Here is a 22,681-nt window from a genome sequence, read left to right on the forward strand (position 1 = left end):
GCTCTCGCCTCTAACCCCATCCACAATGCCCGAGCGTGGTCTCTTGCTTGGTCGAACCTCCCTGTGTCACTTTAAACTGCGGTGTGAATTTGCTTGCTATTTTGTCGTCTCTGTCTTACAATTTAAGCCGCCACGCACACTTATATATAGTGTGGCGGTTCGGTGCTTTGCCTGACTGACGTAACAAAGACTCGACAGCGTCACACGCTTGAACCTTGAATAACCTGAACATGGTTTGGTCACTTCGGCCATGTGGGCCTTGTTGCGGCTCGAGGTGGCGTTTTGGCCAGGAATCGACAAAGCCCATGGACGAATATGCCCGCCGGTAGGCATGAAGGAAAAATGTTTTTTTTTTTACATTTGTGACACTGTCTGCAGTTACGGAAGTGCACTACATGCAGGAGCATATTAAAAGTATAAATTCACATCAGGGCGCGTCAGCGCCACTGCACGAATGGTATCCGGTTTTAACAGCGTCGTCTTCCCTAGGCGATTTGACTGGTGATTCTCATGAATGTATCGCAGCCAATCACAATTGTCGAATACGTCGCAATATCCCGCCCAAGATACAAATCAAAAGCAAATCAAATCAAATGTTTTATTTCCAACAAACATGTTGGGGGTCCTCCAGGCGAAAAGCTGCGACATACAGCTTGAATGTGCCTGAAGGCCCTCACATGGCAGCAGTACAAATATAAATACCATATACAAATACAATACAATGCATTGTATAGAAATACAATGGGCTACATTTACAATAATTACCAAGTTCACATTTCCAATATTTCTTTACAAAAATATGCTCTAAGATGTTTTCGAGTCAAGGTATTTGTCATAATAATTTCTTTCCCAAATTTATTTAACAGTGAAGGTAGCGTGTGTCTTAGCGACTGCATGACGTAATTTGTATGCCTGTACGGTACTAACCACCTGTCCTTGCTGCGGGTACGCGCATCACTTCTGTCATATTCAAGTCGTGATGTATTTTTTAAAAATATTTGAAACTTTTCGGAGCCGAAGCAAAAAGAATACAGTAGCTTGTATTCGTAAATGTTAGTTACTTGTATTATGTTATAACTTTCAAAAACTTGCGCAGTAGAATGGAAATAAGGTACATTCGCTACATGTCGAAGTGCTCGTTCTGGAAGTTGAAGAAGTGCATGAAGATTACGTTTCGTGGCGGAAGCTAGTACAAGCGCACAATAATTCAGATGCGATTGAAACAAGGTATAATATGTGTACAACTTCACTTTCTCCGGAAAAAAATGACGGCAACGGGACAATGCACCTGCGGCAGATGACAATGATTTCACAATTTGTTCTATGTGATATGTCCAGTTCATTCATTCATCCAGTCATTCCTCATACGGAGTCATTCCGCCTCCCTCCACTTTCGATTGTATGAAATATACCATCGGTATACAGGTCCGCACCAGTCTTCTATAGGATTGGACATTCGCCCGTTTCATCATTATTTCAGGCCGTCAGGTACAGGAAGAGGGGTCTTTTGCGGACTCTTTAACAGGAGGTGCCAACGCTGTGTTCACTTTGAGATAGGCAGGGAAAAATCATTGGAATGGCGTCATGGTAATTGTTTAATTAAGGCGCTTGGTCGTGGTGATACGTGACATTCTGTTGCGATATGCCTGCCGCAAATCACGTAACTTGCCTATCACGTAACTAAGGCCTACTGCTCCTCTGTATTTTTTTTATGACTAGGCTTATGATGACGTGGCGTGTCCTCCTATAGTTGCGGAAAACATTTCGTGGCATCAAGGGAAAGCTGCGGGCTTGGGGCTGCAGCGCATGTGTTACTGCGCCAAGTAGTCCGGCAGCGTTTGACAGCACTTCTGGTTGCTTGAAACAGACGCTCAATCGGCGCAGCTTCTATGCACGTAGATTACGCATTTCCACAAACGCGCAGGGGAGGAGCCGCAAAATAAGTGAACCTTTACAGTGAGTGGCGCGTTCTGTCTTATGTACCTGTTGCTAACAATTGTTAATGGTTTGTCTTGCCTAGTCTAAACGAACATGGATTAAAACGCGCGACTCTTTTCGGAAGCGTTTTCACTTGTGCACGATTTGCATCTGTAGTTGTTCCTGCAAAGCCACAGAATGTTCTCCGCGAGCGTAGTGTAATCCTTCCGCCATGGACCACACCCTCACGCTCCGTTCAGGCGACTGTACAGGGTTGCCACTGTAGAGCCAAATGTGAAGCTAAATATATCTACTTGTTTCCTTTGGCGCTGACAAGTGCCAGCGGTTTTCCATCGGTCTCGTCCCATGTACCACCACTGCCAGCGTTAATCATCTCGCAAGCGTTGTGACACGCCTGGTTCAAACGCTTCACGACTCCATTCATTCTGCGCAACTGCGGTTGTACGACCTACTGCCTCGACCCATGTCGCCATCACCTAATGTTAGAACACAGCGTAGGAATCTCAAGTGCAACGCATATTCTTCCTATCGGTTTGAATACTTCGTGCAATTAATACAGCGTTTCTTTTTTTTTACTTGGTTCTTTCTAAGTTTTGTTTAGCTGCGTAAAGTTGACGATATCCCTCTTTGTATGGCACCGTGCAGCCTCAGAAACTGGAGCTGCAGTTGAAGTGTAGATTGTGCTAATGCCGTACGTTGGCCGATCTCGGAGACAAGCAAACGCCACAATTCTTACGGCAACCCAGAATAGGTATCTGTTATGTCTATACAAAAGTCACCGCGAAATACTTTTTTTGTTCTTTTGTTTTTAGTAAAGAGTGTTAAGCTATTTACGGGAGTTATCACAATAGTGCTTGTGCAATACGTCTTGGATTATATTTCAAGCACCGCTTAATATGATAGCCTCCTCTAAGGCAGGGCATCTATGGTGGCTGCGTAACGTAGCCTTTAGGTAAACGAGATGGAATTGTTGGCTCCATTCGCACTCCTCGATGTGGAAGGTTCGTCCTGTAAATAACGTCTTATGAATCACGATATGATGCACATTACAGCATATGTATCATATGCAACAAATACATTTCTCTCTAATAAGGAGTCCCACCAGCCCTGTTGTGGGCACACTATGAACGTCCCGTATGCTTCTCGTGAGAGGCCCTCGAAAGCTTAAAAAAAATTCATTAACCATCATGTACTCGCATGGTTGCTAAAAGGCCACTAATATCTGCTCAAAAGTCTTTCGAGCTCTCCGGACGCAATTAGGCCTCCCGAATACAGCACTTAATTTTCAATATCCCTAAAGCCCTTGTCATTTCGTTCAACGCGCATGCACCTTCAATGTCCTGTTGACGGTGAGGTCATCGCGTAAGTTCCTTAGAAGGTGTTCGCTGAAACAAAGTATCCCAGTATTGCAAAACAAAAAGAACGCCACGTTTACGGAGGCGAGCACCTAACCTTTAGATGGAAAATTAGAAAACAACTTGCCTCGTTTAAAACGTGTGATAAGATAGCACTATGCCACATTTCATTACACAGAAGTTCTAAAGATAACATTTTGCGCTAAAAAAATGTGTGCGCTGCTTCACCCATAAAAGAGGTAAGAATATTAAACAACGTACTAGATGCAAACGATAAATAGAGCTATTAGGGTAATTGATTCACAGCAAACCACTGGTTAAGTAAGTACCGTGAACACTGCATCAGAGTCTGTGCTTGGCTTATTTCCATTCGCTTGTGTTTCTGATTATTTCCTTTAACCCCCACTTGAGGGCTAGTTAAATTTTAACTAGCAACCAAGCTATAATAGCGTAATCGATGCATCAGGCAGTACAGAAGACATGTAACTTTTTTTGGCGTTGAATGTCCTTAAAAACGTTCCAAGGTTGTCGCTTGCTGAAATCACGGTGCAACGAGAAACGTGCCATAGCATTATCGCTCATAGCGTAGCAACCATAACTTAAGCACACAGCTTACTCGTTGCGTAGAGAAAAAGGGCCAGGGCCTGGTCGTGCGTGTTTGCCATGCGCAGATGCCATCTTTGTCGCACCAAGCGCGACGCAAGCAGAGGTAACTCTAGAGTTAGCCTACCGCATGGTGTTCAGAGAGAGAGAGCCATAGCTCAGCAGTACATGTGTCCATCAGATCCAGAAACGGCCGCGTTTGAGAGAGCTCACTATGCCATATTACGTACAACTTAACGGACTGAAAAGTGCTGTTTGTCGCGGTCTTTGTGGGAGGCTACAAATGTGCAATACGCTGGGAAAATATCACGCTTATACTCGGGTAGGCATGCCGATAATTACGCAATCTGGGGTGCTATTTTGTAGGAATGCCTTTTTTCATGCCAATGCCTCTTCGCGTGACGTCATCGATTTTGGAAATTGTGTACACGTAGGCACGACGTTTCTTGGATCGTCCAATCAGAAGCTCCCTTCATTGGCCGGATGTTTCTTTCGTATTCTCTTCTCTTTTTCCTGGACTGTATAGCAAATTTGTTTTCTGAAACAGCACTTAATGAAAGCGGACTTCCATGCTGCGCAAAGCAAATTCATTTTGTTACATTACAACGCAAAAGCTGCCGCAGTCCAAAGAAATGCAAACGCAAGTGCTCTATTTTTGAAGCCGTAGCCACATAGTAGTCGGATGTGCATCCAATCCATGCCGTTGAGCTCACGCAAAATGGCAGCCTTTGTTTACCTGCAACAGCTGACAGCCGCTAGCGTGTCGGTAACGCAGCGCAACTATTTGCGGCCCACAGCGGTACACTTGCATCTGAGAAGAATCTGCGCTGCTTGCAGGAGCCGTGAGATGCAGCAGAGTGAGGTGAGTAAATATTGCTCGTGTAGTGCTTACGTTGTCGTGTGGTTTTCGGTGCATCATGTCTGACGTGTGATAATTTCTTCTTTACGAAGGGCCAACAAGAATTAACCGTAACCCACGAGGACAAACTTTGCAACATAGTGGATCGAGAACTGTCAAGCCACTCAGCACCCTTCATTAGAGCACCGCCACGACAGAACAATAGCCTCGTCAATGTGATCGCAGCAACAGTAATACTCTGGGCCTGGCGCCCCTGCGCTGACGGTTACGCTCCGTGAAAGAAGCTGCTACAACGGTAAATGTGAGTAGCTTGTTTACCTTTTCTATATTAGTGGTATAAAAAGGCAAAAAATAATCAATTCGTAGTGAGCACTTTATGCAGGCGCTTAGCTTAGACAGAATGTTTGACTGTACATTTCTTACTGTGTTGCGGGCCGGCTGAAATTCCCAAGTTTGAAAATCGGAAATGGCGGCAGCGAAAGGGCCCAGAGTGTCACAAGAACAGACGGATATTCTGGTGCAGTTCATCGAGCAGCACCCATACCTGGCGAGAGCTTCTACGGAGTTCTCGCCACGTATGACTGCTGCTCGAAAGAACGAGCTATGGGAGGCGGTGGCGGCAGTGTTGAACGGACAGGGCCCAGCGGTTAAGTCAACGAGCCGTTGGCGAAACCACTGGGCCAAAATGGCTCACAACGCCAAGAAAGAAGCGGCCAGGGCCGCGAGCGAGAAGAGGTGAGCTTTCTAATGATGCTGACAGTAACGTCGTTTCACGTAGTTGTTGTCGTTGTTGTGTTTGCAGGGCCACTGGAGGCGGGAAAGTGGGTGGGGTGGACGGCCGCGTCCTCGACATCCTTGGGAGGACAGGCGGCCTCCTTGTTTCCCCGCCGCAGTACTTCGCCGATAGCGAGGTGCGTACATTGGGTTTAAAAGGTGTTGTTTGTGCTGCTGTAGCCTAACACATTTTCAGCATTACATTGTAATACAACATTCCAAAATCTCTTCAGCCATATTTTTTTTTTCGTTTTTTGTGCTGGTTACAATATAGGTTATGCACTCTGAGCAGCAACTTGTGTAAATGATGCGCATTGCACACACTGCTCGCAACGACACTGCTCTGACTGCAGGACGCAAGTTCGGAGGATGCTGCAGGGCCCTCCCGCAGTGCACCAGCAACAACTACGTTTGTGGTGTCGGGTCCTGCAGCTGTTGCTGGGCCAAGTGGCCTTACACGTAAGTCAGTGACCCAGCTTTTGTTGTAGCATTGTTTGCAGTTGCTGTATGACCTTGCTATGAAGTAGCCCACTGTGCTGTTACTACCTTTGTGTCCAGCATTCAGCTCTTATTCATGGAGCAGAAATGCAAGCCTACAAATGACATGATGTTGTAATAGAGATTCCTTGTGCTTCTTATAGGTTAATGTAACCAGCAATTTTCTGTGACATCTCTTGCTCCAACTATGCGACTGCCTTGTGTATCATAATTGTAGCTGTGCAGCTGCAATGACATTTCGAAGTGACTGGTTAGGACAATCAAGCTGTGTGGGTCGGATAACAGTGGATGAGCAGCGTTTGCTTTTGTCTTGCATGAAGAGCAACCGCCTACCCTCCAGCAGCCACCCTTCCAGCCGACCCCCCAGCCAACTCCACGAGAGCCGCAAGCACCCCCCCATAGGCAGTCGAAGCAGCAAGACCTTGAGGGCGCTGTCCATATGGCTACTGCCGAATATGTTCGGCAGGGCCAGTCGGCGGAAGTCAGGGCACAGGAGGAGGCTCGCTTCCGCCGACAAATGCTGGAGCAAAACCAGCGGGTATGTGTAAGGCCACAGACGTATATTTTTCTGCGTATGAAATTGACGAGCATATGACCTCTCCAACAATTAATCGTTAAACAAGCATAATGTATGCATACAGTGCTCTGATTATATCTTGTACACATTTGCGTGGAATAATATGTGTCAATATTTATGCAATTATGTGGCGAAAAGAAAGAAGTGGCATTAGGTTCAGGGAAGCAGGTATAACCATGTAAGACATCTTAATGGGATGGGACTGCACAAATTTGATGGACCAGAAAGATATTATCAGTGTTTCAATATACAGTGACAATAGCCTGCAAATGCAGATGAATGCAACACACCAAGGCATTGTCACTGAGCTTATATAATTAAACTAATTACACATCTTATTCGCTAACAGCACCACGAGGCCCATATGGACATCCTGCGCCAGCAGCATACAGTCCATATGGAGGTCCTGCGGCAGCAACATGCTGTCCACATGGAGGGACTTCAACAGCTGAGGGAGGTGGTTGGCAGCATGCGCGACGTGCAGCAGAAGCGGCTGGCAGTGGAACGACGCTCACAGGAGACGCACCAGCGTATCCTGCAGCTGCTGCTGGCTGCACTGGCCCATGGTGGCAGCCAAGTCCCTCCCCCCTCTCAGGACCCACATATGTAAATAAGAAGTAGCATAGGCAAGGAATTTTATACCATTTTTTTATTAGCTTAAATTTTGCTGTTGTAGTAATGGTGATATGAAGGCCGGATATTGCTAGTTAGCAAGAAATAATTGCTCAAGTCACCCTTTCATGCAACCACAAGTAGCATAGCTGTTGCAGCATGATTTTTTTTGCTTGAAGTTGTACTTCAGCAATAAGAGCGCCCACACTATCACGCTCACCTGCACAAGTGCCAGCAAGCCCGATGGTACAATAATCTGACTGCGGCATTGCAATTATGCGGTGCCTAGTTGTTGTCATGTCAAGTTAAGCACGAAGCAACACTGCAAATGTTCTACAATTCAATCCTATGTCATCAATGCGCCTTAATGTAATGTCACACGGAACCTCTGAATATGCACAGCAAAAAGCTCTGAAAATTCCTTGCCTATGCACCTTCACCTCATCTGTAATGTGTATTTTTTTGCATATTTATGTACATATTATGCTTGCATTTTTTTGGCATGCAGGGCTGGAATGTCTTCTTTTCTTGTTTGTTGTCATAACATTTTTTTTCCATTTACTGTACTTTCATGGTCAATATTTTTTTTGTAGTGACATACAAGGCTTAATGTCTTCTTTTCTTGTTTTCCATTATAACGTTTTGTTGCCATTCACTGATATTTCATGGTTATTTCTTTTTTGTCGTGACATAGGGGGCCTACTGTCTTCTTTTTCATGAGTACGTTTTGTTGTCGTTCAGTGTTTTTCCATGGTTTATATAATTCGCTGCCGTGACATACAGGGCTTGACGTCCTTTTCTTGTTTTTCATTACCAGGTTTCGTTGCGATTCAGTGTTCTTTCATGGTTGTGATACATTGTACGTTTACCCCTCGTGTGCAATATTTATGCAGTTTCTCTTACTCAATATCAAAGCAAGATGTTATGGCTTTCTTTTTCAGTATGGAACTCCACGACAGCATGTTCCTTTCACACGTAGTGATGTACCTACATATTTTGCAGTGATATTCTTCTGTCGATGCGTGATTTAAGCACCTGCACCTTTTTCAGGTGCAGTTTAAGCCAGTTGCTATTTCTGCATATTTGTGCAGCGTACAACACTTTCCTTACACGATGCCTGCCGTTACCTGTGAATCTTTCAGATGCAAGAACAATGTGATGCAATATTTATTGCAACTTGTCTGTGATATGTTGCATATGTCTCTACTGCTGCAGTACTCACTGTTCTCGCACTTATTCAATGTAGAGACTGTCGCACGTGATGTGTACATAAACAAGTGTTACCAAAAAAATGTCTGTATGTTGAAGGGTGAAATAATACGGAAAGGTGCAGTGTTCTGGTGCTTTTATTTGCATGGCGCTACTGTATTTGCAGTGCTAGCTTGCACTGTGGAAATGTAATTACACACTCTGCAATATTCCATTCCCCGAGTTCAGCTATTTACAATTGAGGGCACTTTGTTAAAATGTATCAACTGCTCATGCGTGCCACACTTCACAGGAGCCACAGCATTTGACATGTCGGATGACCTGGTGGACGGCATTTTCGTCACTACAAAGGCACTTTGCGGTTGTTGCGAGACAAACTGGCGCAGGAACTAGAAGTTGCACGTGTAACAGCACGTTCAATGGAGCGGAAGGTGTGACGTACACTGTACATTTTGGCTTTTGGGAGCTTCTCTGCGACGAATACAAAGCAAGTAGACAGGCGTTTCTGTCCATCAACGCGTAAGGGAACACAGAACTTCACCGATACGAGTAGAAATAATTATGACAACTGCAGGCTACATGCATGGCACGCAGGGCATCTAGGTGACGACAGCAGCAACATGCAAATCATGGCAGACCCTTTGAAAATACACTTATTTTTAGCTTGCTTTCAATCTTATATGTCGCCACTAAACATACTGTTTCACTTAGTATAAATGCAGGCCTTACATAACGGTTCACTACACAGCTTTTACATTCCTTGACCAGTCATGCATGCTGTGCATTACATAAGCATCACCCACAACTTAGCATGGGAAATCTGTCTGCAATTTCACAGCATGAAATGCACAATGCAATTTTTCGGCACATGTTATGCTACAACAGTGTGCATGCACCTAGCGATGCTGACGCTGCTGTTGACGTCGCAGCTGCCGCCGAACACTTCTCAGGTACTGTATGTGCTGCGCACGGGTTGTCCCAAACATTCCAATCACAGAGTCACGGACGGCCCGGCCTCTCAAATAATTCATTCTCGACCCTGTGTTTCGGGGCAGACCTTGCGAAATGGGGTCGTCATTACCGCAGAGCTCAGTACTACTGCTGCTGCTGCTGTCGTCATCGCTGTCATCATCGCCCGAGTCTATGTTGCCCTCAGACAGGCGAAGGTTGTGCAACACAGCACATGCCGCGACAATGTTGGCTGCACGTTCCGGCTCGTAGAGGAGGGTGCGATATCGCTGAAGACAGCGGAAACGGCTCTTTAAGAGCCCAATGCACCTCTCCACTACGGAACGCATGGCGCCATGTGCTGTGTTGTACTGCCCCTCGGCTGTCTGCGCTGGAGGATGGCCAGGAACTGGGGTCAGGAGCCACGGCTCCAAGGGGTAGCCACTGTCACCTGCACGAAGATGGAAATAGTACATTGAGTACTCCTCTGACGAGAGGCAAGTTGTAAACTTAGGAAATCTACAGAAGGCTCCAGAAGTGAATCCCAAGTAAAAGCATGAGTTGAGCATGTCCATACCCGACACAAACGGTTAACAAATTTGCAAGTGCACTACTCGGTGCCTGCCACAAGCAGAAGAAATCAACACTTGTTGGTACTATCAATGACAGTAGTAGCAGTAGCAGCACTAATGTTTGTTCATTTCTTCTGCTTCTGGCAGGCACTGGGTGTAGTAGCAGCACTAATACGTATTGCTTTCATCTGCTCCTTGCAAGCACATAATGTGCTTGTAACTTAACACTTCGAACATTGAGAATGGTGGCAGTCACAATGGTGACAATGGTGACTTCATTTTTTTCCCCGACTTATGTGCTTGTAATTTGGTTAAAAGTTTGGGTTGGAGCGGACACGGCGTTCTGCGCTACTGAAGCGTGACTGCGCCAAAAAAGGTGTTTCGCCTCACCGAGGAGGTATTCTCCGGGATTCACGATGCGGCCCGCTTGAAACCGCCGGCGCAACCATGTCGTGCGCCAGACAAAAGCGTCGTGGTCCGACCCCGGTCGCAGAGGGTCCACGGCCAAGATTTTCATGTCCGCATCGCAGATCTGGTAAAACGTAAACAGAGAAAGTGCCCGATGACATGAGCAACATTACTGTCAAAAAGGATCGGCACCAGAAAACGTGAGGTTTACTTACGAACATGCAGTTGAGGGCGTAGTATCCCTTGCGGCACATGAACGCAGCCTTGCGCTCACCCTTCGGTGCGACAATAGCTACGAGGCTGCCGTCGACGCATCCTATGACACCGGGGATAGCACCGCGCCGAAGAAAGCCTTCCTTTACGGCTGCCTTTTCCTCGGCCGCCTTAGGAAAATGCACCCACTTGTTGCGCGCCCCGGCCTTCCCAACAGCCTCTGCCACCCGTCGCACGCACTCGCTCACTGTCGACTGCGACACACGAATCGTCTCCTCGCTCCCAACGGACGCTTGGAAGCTCCCAGTGGCAAAAAAGCGCAGCGCACACAACACCTTCCGCTCCACCGACAGTCCCGTCGCTCGCTCCGCTTCTAGTTCCCCCGCCAGTTCCTCGCACAACAACCGCACCGTCCCCTTCGAGAGTCGAAAATGCCGTCGAAAATGGTCATCCGGCATGTCAAACGCGTCGTCTGGCTCTCCGTGTTCACGTCGGCGACGGCGAAGAGCCACGGCCATAGCAATCAGAGGGGCGGCCATTTTTGTTATGCCTTCGGAAACGACCCTGCCTCTGGCCGTGCCAAATATCCGTGCCTTTTGCTCCGCATAATGAGTGCGTCAACGTCACGATGACGATTACAGTTTTTGCGGGTTCCTGACGTCGCGTGATTGACAGACAAAATGGGCGCGGCCCGGTCATTTTCGACCAATGGCTGCTCAGTGATGGCGGCAAAACGCATAAAAAAAGTAATAGAATTCCTACAAAATAGCACCCCTGGAACGTTTCTAGTAAGAAGAATGGTCACGTGTTTTTTTTATTTATGAACAAAGCATAAACACGGTACGTTCAGTTCGGCCCCAAGTTGCGTTTCTTTCATGTATACATGCGTGGCAGGCCTTCAGTAAGAAGGTTTATGTGCCGATCTGACCTTCCCGCGAACGGGCTGCTGGAGCCTAGACGCAGGAGTAAATCGCTCGTACTAATTCGAAGGCCAAGAACTCCCACTTCGCTCTGCCAAACCGAGAAAATCGTTGCCGGACCATTCGCGAGTGTTTGGTACATGGTAACCTCTAGTGGCGCCTGCCGTCAGAAGCATGGAGGCATGTGGGAAGTAACTGGTGGTTTTCTGCTACCGTACACATCGTTCTTCACTTCAAATACTAAGCCTTGAAACCCGGAGAAGTCTCGGGCGCTTGACCCCTGACGATAGAATTTTTGTAAAAGCGTCGGTCTCTTGCGCCTAACACCATTGTTATTGGAGTGGCCGGCACTCAGGCGTTTGGTGAGATCAGCTATTCTGCACTTAAAAATGCGGTGCTTAAATTCTTGCTTTTTTCCCGCTGTCTTGCACCTCGAATCACCACAAGCACCGACGTAACGTGTTATTGTTCGGTGCGTCACCAGACTGACGTAACAAACATTCTATTTTGCTCACGCTTGAACCTTCACAAATTGTGTAGGTTTGTCAAGCCTGAAATTTGCGCCTCTTCTGAAATACCCTTGCCAGGTGTGCCGGGAAGACAATGGAAGAAATGATTTTAGCACGTCTGGAATGGTGCTTAGAATACTGTGAAATTAAGCTACACGCTATGGCCGCATTCAGACGTGCCCGTTCGTCAACAAACAACTTTGTTCACTTGAGAACATTTGTGCAACACCAAAAGGCCTGTAAGTGACTATCTGCTGCTCTTTTTCTAGACGTTAAAGGGGCTTATGATAATGTCACCCATGAAGCCATCCTTAGCACGTTCGAAGCCGTCGGACTTCATGGTAAATATATATGTGGATGTGTTACTGCTTGCAGAGGAGACCATTCTACAAACACACAGGAAATGGCCCGACATCTGAGCATTATGGTAGTTGAGGACTCCATCAAGGCGGAGTGCTTAGCCCGGCTCTTTTCAATCTCACCATCAGTGGATTAGTTGATAACATGCCAAGCACCGTACGACTTTCCATCTATGCGGACGACATCTGCATTTGGACATCAGGTGTGACACAACTTCAGCTTCGCGCTCGGTTTCAGAAGGCAGCCACAATGGCATCTTGCTACCTTCGTGAACAAGGACTTGAACTTTCATGCGGAAAGTGCGCAATGGTAATATTCGCGAGGAAGCCAATGTTTGCTTAAGGCGTATCTATTAACGGACAACTTATGTCATACAGCAGAAGTCACAGGTTCTTCAGAGTCGTAATTGACAGAGAACTGTCTTAGACTCCGCACGTGAATTACGTGAAAAAGCGGCTGACTGCTATCTCTTACCTGTTCAGGTTCCTTGCAGGAAAAAGTTGGGGAGTATCTATACACGCTATCTTACAGCTGTACATGGCGTTGTTCGTTGGATTCTTGCGATAAAGCCTGCCTGCACTATCCGAAACCTGCAAGGCTATCCTGCATTCGATTCAGAGTATTCAAGCCCAAGCCCTTAGATATGTCTTGGCTTCCCACGCAGTGCATCAACGGCTGAAACCATTGCCCTTGCGCAGGATTACGTAATCACGACCCACATTACTGTTGAGACAATGCGTATGCATCTGAGGCATTATGCTAGGACCCCTTCCCACCTCTTAGCGAGACTCACTGCTGCAAGGCCCTGCTCGACATTTAGCGGTACTGTCAGTGCACATCGTGCATCGTTTACTTCAGGCTACGCACCTGCGGCCGAACCAGCATTTCCTCCGTGGTGTTTGAGCCACCCACAAGTACACATAATGATTCCAGGACTACAGAAGAAGATAGATCTACCGGCCCCTGCTCTAAAACAGCTGAGCTTACTTCTTTTGCATGAAAACTACAGCAACCACGTGCATATCTATACCGATGGATCGACTACATCGTGCAGTTCTGGTGGTGCCGTGGTTGTACCAATGCGACGAATGACACTGCGGTTCAAGACATGGCATGTCACAACGTCAACGGCAGCAGAACTAGCGGCCCTGCGTCGAGCACTGGAATTCATTGATTCTGAAAGACCTAGAAAATGGGCTGTGTTCTGGGAATCAAAACCGGCATCACAGTGCACGCACTCAGTTCTCCGACACGGATGTCAGGAACAATTGACATACGAAATCGTGAAACTTCACCTTCACATTTACCAAAAAGGTCACGAGGTCGTTTTTCGATGGGTACCTGACCATTGTGGAATCAGTGGCAATGATCCCACCCATAACGCTGCTCGGACAGCACATCAAGAAGAGCCCAGTGTTCGAATTCCGCTTTCGAGGACAGACCCCACAAGGCAGCTTCGACACCTGGCATGCAGTCTCACACTGACCGAGTGGAACTCACCGAACTTACGACTTACAAGACTGCATCGACTAAACCCCTCCCTGCAACTCCGACCTCCACTCGGATTTCCTCGACGTGAAGCTGCACTTCTCTGTAGCCTTTGGTTAGGAGTTGGCTTCACAAAGGCATACTCTACATTAATTGGAGTGACTGACAGTGCAGCATGCGAACTCCGCGGCACCGAAGAAAACATCGACTACCTGCTGCGCCACTGTCGACGATATGCCCCAGAGAGACAAGAACGTGCCAAAGCTTTCGAAAACTGGACAATCGGCCGCTTTCTGTGCAGATGCTGCTGGAACACCGACCCCATCGCCCGCCGGCGCTTTTGTGCTTCTTGAGGATGACGGGCTTGTGCGACCATCTGTTATTATTAATGCAATTTCTGTAAGACCGCCCGCGTCGGCGAACTCGCCGCAATCTCCTTTTTTTCTTCCCACCTCTCTCTCTCCCTGTGGTCTTTCTTTTCGCCTTTCGCATTCCCTCGGCGTAGGGTAGCCAACCGGAAGTTATTCTGCTTAACCTCCCTGCCTCGTACTTTTCTGTTTCCTCCTCGCTCTGAAATACCCACTGGAGACGCTATCAAAGCAAGCGGACTACAATCTGCCACTTCCTATCATGGGGTTAGGGCCTACTTCTCTATATTCTTTCCTACGAATGGTTTCAGGTATGCCACGTGGCCCTCCCTCCTGGTGTATTCCTTCCGCCCTGAACCGCACCCTCACGCTCCATTTGGTCGGCTCTACAGTGTTTCCACTGCCGCGTTAACCTTTCGCCGGTGGTACGAGTTTGGCACCCAAGTAAATTTGTGTTTCTGTTGAGGATACTTTGCATGGCGCACCGTAATGCAGACACTGGTTGCGTGGCATTGATTGTAAATCTCAAGCTACTTATATCGACTTATTTCCATTGGCGCAAGCATTGCGACACGCCTGATCACAACGCTGCACGACTCTATTCATACTGCGCAACAGAAGCTGTACGACCTGCCGTGTCGTGTCATGTCACCCTCACCTAGTACTAGAACGCTGTGTGAAGATCACAAGCGGAGATCACAACTTTGCTATCGCTTTGAATGCTTCACCCAGGCGAAACACCGGTTCTTCTTTTTCATTTGAATATTCTTCTCTCTTTTTTCCCTCTAAGAAGCTTGCGATATCTATCTTTCTATGGTACTGTTCAGCCTCAGAAACTCGAGCTGCAGTTGAAGAAGTGTAGTTTCTGCTGGTAGTCGTGTGTTGGCGAATCTCGGAGGCCACGAAACGTCACAATGCTTACGGCAAAGCAAGAGAAGTTTCTGCCATGTGTATGGAAAAGCAAGGGCAAAAGCTTTTTCTTTCTTCTTTTCTTAAGTTAAAAGATCCAAGGCATTCACAGTTGGCTTCATAGTACTACTTGAGCAGCATGATTCGCATAAAATTTCAAGAGCCTTTATAAAAAATTGCCTGCAGTCTGCCAGAGAACCTTCTGGGGCTGTGTGACATAGCCTTTAGTGAAGAAGATGCCTCACTTGCTTCATTGGCAGCCTTATGCGGTAATTCGCTGTCGCTCGTTCGTATTAACATATTGTGCCATACCAATGATGGACATAACAGCAGTGCCAGCATAGCGTTCGCCGTCACTGATTCGAAATAACTTCGTGTGCCCCACCAAATCGCGGACATAGCAGCGTATATAACATTTACGTTTCTCTGTCTGTGTGTGTTGTTCCTTCCTAGAAACCTTACAAGAGATACCTAAAGCGTCATGTAGTTTTGCAAGGATTGAGTGACGGCTAGCTTCTTCATCATCAGAAAAAGAGCAGTGCTTCAAGACGGGACACAAAAGAGGAACCAGACCCACTGTATGTGTGTGTGTGTGGCTGATAATTAGTAGAAACAAATGAAGGTCAAGTTGCGATTCCATGAATTCAGCGCCAAAGCCTGAGCATAAATTAATGATGATGTGTGGCGTTTTGTGGTGCAAGGGCCAGGTTTGGCCAAAGAGCGCCATGACAAGTGGTAGTGTTAACGATGTGTTATGAAAGATGTGACTTGGCTGTAAAGTGGCCTGAAAATAGTCGCTGTAAAGTGCGTAAAATCTACGTACTATAAAATTATGGTGATGACTAATGACGAATACTGTGAACATTAAAATCCATCGTAGAAGAATGATGCAAAATAAAAAATATATAGGATGGTGAAATTACTTGGAGCACTGCTGCCTCGCCAGAGCCCTTGAAGCACAAGGGCCTAGAGGCATGTGCTATACTAAAGAGCTATCGCAGCGGCATCCTCTGAAGAGAGGACCCGCTACAAACATGTGGGGCTAAAAACATGCAAGACAACATCTTTCAGAAAACGTAGGACTGCGTTGGTGTCAAATAAAGGTTCTGGGCCGAGTAGCATTACGGGATGTAGGGGGATGTGCTGCCGGTATGCTAGGGAAAAATGTTTCCTTCTTTCAGATTCGGCTGCCCGACACTCCAGGAGGACGTGGAGAACGGTCAGCCTCTCCCCGCATCTACCACAGGTTGGAGGATCATTTCTAGTGAGTAGAAAGTTATGCGTGCCAAACGTGTGTCCTATTCTGAGGCAGCAGAATAGGACATCTGTTCGCCGTAATTTTGTTACGGAGGGCCAAGAACCTAACTGTGGCTTTATTACGTGCAATTTATTATTTACTTCTACGTCCCACATACGTTGCCAGTGGTTTCGCAGTTTTCTTTTTAAGAAAGGCTTCATGTCTGTGTCAGGGACCGAAGCTGTAGGACTAACTGCATGCAATGAAATGGATGTGGCCATCTGGTCCGCTAGTACGTTTCCCTCAATGCTCCTATGACCAAGTACCCAGCAAATATTCACATGTTGGTTAGATATATATGCTTTACACAGTGCGGAGTAGAGTTCATTAATTACCATATTTTTGTGGCTGCAGAAAGATATCAAGGCCTTCACAACACTAAGGGAGTCCGTATATATAACTGATTTCTGGAGTTTTGATTTATTTATATGCTTTGCGACCGACAGCAGTGCGTAAGCCTCAGCCGTAAAGACACTAGTTTCCGGATGCAGTACATCGGTTTCCGAGAAGGATGGGCCGACGGCTGTATAGGACACCCCGTCGTGTGACTTCGATGCGTCTGTGTAGAACTCCGTGCAGGTGTATTTGTGCTGGAGTTCCCAGAAATGCATTTGTATTTCAATCTCTGGAGCATGTTTTGTAACTTGCATGAAGGATATATCGCATTGTATCAGCTGCCACTCCCAAGGAAGTAGCAGCTTCACTGGATGCATTGGGTGAAGCTCGAGGATTGGGACACGCATTTCGTCACTAAGCTCCCTCACACGCAGCGAGGAAGGCTGTCTTACGGAGGGACGATTATGAAAAGAGTGTAGCATATGTCGTATCGTTAATGGTATTAAAACACGGATGCTGAGGATTAGAGTGGACTTTCAAAAAATATGTTTGGCTGATGTATGCTCTCTGCAGATGAAGCGACCACTCATTTTATTCTGCATATAAGCTTTGAATAGGACTTGTTCCGAAAGCTCCAGAGCCCCAGCTGGTCATAACCCCAGCTGGTCAAAATTTCCGGAGTCCTCCACTGCGGCGTGCCTCATAATCAGAAAGTGGTTTTGGCATGTAAAACCCCATAATTTAATTTAATTTGAACGCTTCAACCTTCGCCAACCTTGGTGTGCGTTTCTCACACCTGATTTGTGCGCCTGCTTGCGGATCACGGAGGCGTTCGGGCCAGCATTCCCAAATCATATCGATGAATAAATCCGGATGTAGGAATGAAGGCAGAAGGGGTGTATCTTACATTAGCCACATTGTCTCCAGATACGAAAGCCCACTCCATCAAAGGTCTGAGTCCACATCAGGACACGTCACCACCACTGCACAAGATGACTGCGCTTTCAATACCGTCGTCTTCCTTAGGCGACTCATCAAGGGAATCTGATGACTATATAGCTGGCAAACGCGATCGTAGAATCTGTCGCGGTAGCCGCCCATGCTATGGAATTCTCCCGCCGCACTCGACTTCCTATGGTATGGAATGGGTTACCGTTTAGCAGCCTTGGAATAAAAAGTCAGGGCCTGTCTTCGGTAGCATTTCCCGTTGGGCCTTTTCATCATTAGTTCAGGCTGTCAGGTACAGGTAGCGGGCGCTTTTGTGGACCCGTCAACAGCCGGTGCCCACGCTGCGTTCACTTCGGTATGGCCGCTGACGAATGGGAGTGGTTACCTCGTGGTCATCGTCTAATTAAGACTTTTGGTCGTGTTGACACGTAACAGCCTATTCCAAAATTCACCGCAGGAGACGCAACAAAAAGAAGCCAACCAAGGCCTAGTTCTCCTCTATATTATTTTCTATGAATAGGCTTAGAGTTTGTCACGTGGCCCTCCCTCGTGTAATCGTTCCGCTGTGGACTATACACTCACGCTCCGTTGAGTCGGCTCTACAGTGGCGACACTAAAGCGTTCGTATTTCGCCGTTGGCACGAGTATCATACGCAAGTAAATTTCCGCTTCGGTTGAGGATAAGTGTGCACGACGCACCGTAATGCATGCACTGGAATGAGTGGAATGGATTGTTAAATGTCAAGCTACCTATATCTAGTTATTTCGTTTGGCGCTCACAACCGTTGTTACACGCGTGATCACAACGCTGCCCATCTCTATTCATTCTGCGCAACAGCAATTGTACGACCTGCCGTGCCGTGCCATATCGCCCTCACCTAGTGTTCGAACACAGCGTGAGGATCTCCAGTGCAACGCACAATCTTGCTAACGCTTTGAATACTTCGTCCAAGCAAAACAGCAGTTATTTCTTGTACTGCGTCCTTTTTAACTCTTCTTTAGCCCCCTAAAGCTGACTATATCTCGCTTTGTATGACACCGTTCAGCCTCAGAAACTACAGCTGCAGTTTAAGAGGAAGCTTTAGCGCGGGTGCTCCTATCTAAATACATGTAAAAGGAGAATTCGTTTTTCTCGGCAACCACTGCACCAAATATGACTGGGTTTGCTGCATTTAAAAGAAAAACTTAAAATCTAGTGAGTGTTGGTTTCGAATTTTTGAGTTAGGTCGTCAATTTTTTATAAAAAATTGACGAAAATTGCAAATTTTCAGAAAACGAAGCTATCAAGGTTACAACTCTAACTCAATAAGAAAAAATGATATCGCAATTCCGTGAATTGTATCTGATAGCGCATCTAAAGCGGACAGAATTGATATGTTACACATGAACCTCAAAAAATGTATTAATATGTATTTACAACTTTTGCAGAACCCTCGTAAACAATGTAACAAATTCACGTAAGATATAAAATGACATATAATATTTGTCCGCTTTGAATGATCTAATGGATGCCGTTTACAGAACCGCGATATCTGCTCTTGATGCAGAGCTATTAGATTGTAAACTTCATGCTTCTATTTTTTTCAAACTTCTGAATTTTTGAAAATCTTTCTAACAAAATTCAAGCCCTAAATCAAAATTCTGCTTCCAACAGTAACTAGAATTTATCCTACTCTCTCAAATGCAACAGATTTCATCAAAATCGGTCCAGGGGTTATCTCAGAAAAACGTTTTTGCGATTGCGGAATATAATCAGCGGTCGGCAACAATACAGAACAATAATCAGCGACTCGAAGACGGCTATTAGGAATTTCACAAAGGGCTGGGTCTCCACCGAAGCGGCCAAAATCCTGAACCACAGAGCAGAAGACTTTAGGAACGGCACAATTACACCCAAATACCTCAAATGGATCCCGGAACATATGGGAGAAGTTACCATGAATGCCCCTCCCAACCTCAACGAGAAGGCCCACCGAGTCGCGTGAACACTAAACCACCGCGGCACGGACAGTGACGGCCCAACACCCCGCAACCCTTGGGGAAGAGGAAAGGACTGCGGCGGAGGCGATGGAGAAGACGGAGGAGGCGAGGACGACGAAGAAGCGATAAAAGACGACAGGGACAGACTGGCCACGTACCACGACATACTGACACACTACACGAAACAAAGAGAAGCATACCCACAACCCCACAAACAACTCGACAGGTCTCAAGAAACAGATTGGAGAAGATTGCAAACCAGAACGTTCCGAAACCCCGTACACTTAAACAGAATAAATTCAACACAATATCCAGACGCAAGCTGCAAGCTCTGCAAACACGAACACGCAGACATGGCACACATCTTGTGGAAGTGCACACAGATCGGTTCAGTATACGTAGAGGACAAGATAGAACCGGACCTTCTCGAGGAGCGATGGCTAAGCGCTGTGACTAGCTCAGAACTACACGACCAATTATGGGCTATCCAGTGGGCCCGGGCAGCGGTGGAAAGGCTATGCCTCACCGCACACAATGCCCAGGTGGCCTGAGCCCGGGCTGGCAACCTCGCAGGTCATTTTTCCATTAAAGTTTTTTCCGTCCGTCCATCCGTTTTTGCGTTTTTACATGTATTTGAATAGGCCGCGTCGGAGTTGGGCCCGAGCTAAAGCTTCCTCTTAAGTGTACATTCGGGTAATGCCGTTCGTTGGCGGATCTCGGAGACAACAAGACACCACAATTCTCACGGCAACGCAGAATAGGTATCTCTTACGTGTATGCAAATCACAACAAAATATTTTGTTTTCTTCTTTTGCTTTTGGTAAAAAGGCATAAGCTATAGACGGGAGGTGTTACAGGTGTGCTGCCGCAGCATATTCCCCGTAAAAATTTAAACATGCATTGAAATTATAACCTCATGTCAGGCAGGGCATCTTTGGTGGCTGTAGAACGTAGCGTTTAGGTAAGAAAGATGGAATCTTTGGCTCCATTGCGATCAGAGGTGGCAGTGGTATCATTGGCAATATTATTATTAGTATTGGGAGGACATGCGTCATGTAAATAACGTCTAATGCCCAATGCTCGCACGAGATGCGTCATGTAAATAACGTCTAACGATTCACGAAATTATGGACATTACAGCATATGTATCGTATACAGCATATAAATTCCTCTCTAATAAAGAGTCCCACCAACCCTTTTGTGGGCATTCCATGAACGCCTCGCATGCTTCTCGTGATTTGCCCTCGAAACCATAATAAAAGGACATCCCTGAAGCATCATGTACTGGGATGGTGGCTAACAGGCTACTAAAGTGTGCTCAAAAGTCTTTTGAGCTCTCCAGAAGCCATTAGGCCTCCCGAATACAGCACTTCATTTTAACAATCCCTAAATCCCTTGTCATTTCGTTCAACGTGCATGCATGTTCATGTCCTCTTTACCTCTTGACCGTGAGCTCATTGTGTAAGCTTCATAGAAGGTGCACGATGAAACAAAATATTCAATGATCCCAAAAAAATGAGCACGTCGTTTTCGGAGGCGATCGCGTAACCTTTAATTAGAAAATTAGCGAAACTTGTTGACGGCGAGGTCATTGTGTAAGTTCCTGAGAAGTTGCTCGCGGAAACAAAATATTCCACTATTGCAAAAAAAAAACATGTTTACGGAGGCGAGTGCCTAATCTTTAACTAGAAAATTTGAAAATGACTTGCCTCGTTGAAAACGTGTGATCAGATAGCACCATGCCATACATCATTGCAGGGAAGTTCTATAGATAATATATTGCGGTAAAAAATGTGTGCGCAACCTGACTCGTAAAAGAGATTAGAATACTAAACAACGCACTACATGCAAACGCTGAGTAGAGCTATTAGAATCATTACTTCACAGTAGTGAACAGCAGCAGTTTATGACTATGCGGAAAGCAGCGCATGAGCTTAGCTAAACGACACAACTCATTTTGCATAGAGCAGTTATGGGGAGGTATGTATAATCGTTGAACAGCAAACCACTAGGTAAGTAAGTTCCGTGAATGCTTCGTTGGTGTACGTGCTCGGTATATGTTAATTCGCTTGTGTTTCAAATTATTTCCTTTCTTTTATACTTGTTTTTTTTTTCAAATGCCTACTCTTGCCTAAGGCCTGATAACAAGGCTGATAGTACTTGTAAAATAAATAAATGAATAAATAAATATTACTTGAAGGCTAGGGAAATTTTAACTAGTAATCCAGCTCTTATAATGGTAATCGATGCATCAGGCAATACAGAGGACATGAAATTTTTTTTTTCCGCCGAACGTCCTCAAAACGATCGAAGGTGGTCGCTTGCTGAAACCACGGTGCAACGAGAAACGTCCTACAGCATTATAGCTCATATCTTTGCGACCATAACTTATACACGCAGCTTACTTCTTGCGCCGCGAAAAGGGACCAGTGCCCGATCGTGCATGTGTACCGTGCACAGATGCCAGCTTTGTAGCACCGACCATGACGTAAGCAAAAGTAAACTATAGAGTTAGCGTGGCGTATGGTGTTTAGAGAAAGAGAGAGAGAGAGAGAGGCAAAGCTCAGCAGTACATTTGTCCATAAGGGCCAGGAATGGCGCGTTTGAGAGAACTCACTATGCCATATTAGGTATAACTTATTGGACTGAAAAGTGCTCTTCGTCCCGGTCTGTGTAGGAGGCTACGAATGCGCAATACGCTGGGATAATTTACCGCTTATACTCGGCTAGGTATACAGATAACTACGCAATCTCCAACGTTTCTAGTGAGAAGAATGGTCATGTGTTCTTTTTTTTATTTATGAACAAAGCATAGGCACGGCACGTTAATTTCGGCCCCAAGGTGCGTTTCTTTCATGTACATGCGCGGCAGACCTTCAGCAAGAAAGCTAATGGTCCGATCTTACCTCGCCGCGTCTGCGCTGCTGGAACCTAGACGTAGCAGTAAATCGCTCGCACCCGTTTGAAAGCCAAGAATCGCCACTTCGCTCTGCCAACCGA

General features: G+C 46.3%; 1 protein-coding gene and 1 long non-coding RNA gene across 3 annotated transcripts in view; both read right to left on the reverse strand.

Annotated features, from left to right (window-relative positions):
- Positions 1-22,681, reverse strand: part of LOC139052684 (uncharacterized) — a 1,258,229-nt gene that overhangs the window by 922,807 nt on the left and 312,741 nt on the right. The window lies entirely within an intron of this gene.
- LOC139052679 (putative nuclease HARBI1) lies at positions 9,322-11,105 on the reverse strand. Its single transcript, XM_070529718.1, has 3 exons — positions 10,569-11,105; positions 10,336-10,477; positions 9,322-9,824 (listed from the first exon to the last, which is right to left on the reverse strand). Exons 1-3 carry the CDS (start codon positions 11,103-11,105, stop codon positions 9,322-9,324), a joined length of 1,182 nt encoding a protein of 393 aa, XP_070385819.1.

The sequence above is a fragment of the Dermacentor albipictus genome, unplaced genomic scaffold (genome assembly GCF_038994185.2).
Source record: "Dermacentor albipictus isolate Rhodes 1998 colony unplaced genomic scaffold, USDA_Dalb.pri_finalv2 scaffold_29, whole genome shotgun sequence".
Lineage (NCBI taxonomy): Eukaryota > Metazoa > Arthropoda > Arachnida > Ixodida > Ixodidae > Dermacentor > Dermacentor albipictus.

Bases quoted from the DNA above. Each gene is read 5' to 3' on its own strand.
- LOC139052679 (XM_070529718.1), bottom strand. From the start codon at position 11,105: ATGGCCGCCCCTCTGATTGCTATGGCCGTGGCTCTTCGCCGTCGCCGA. The intron at 10,478-10,568 runs GTAAGTAAACCT...ACGTTTTACCAG, and splicing joins ACGCCCTCAACTGCATGTTC to ATCTGCGATGCGGACATGAA. The intron at 9,825-10,335 runs GTGAGGCGAAAC...ATCTTCGTGCAG, and splicing joins TCCCGGAGAATACCTCCTCG to GTGACAGTGGCTACCCCTTG.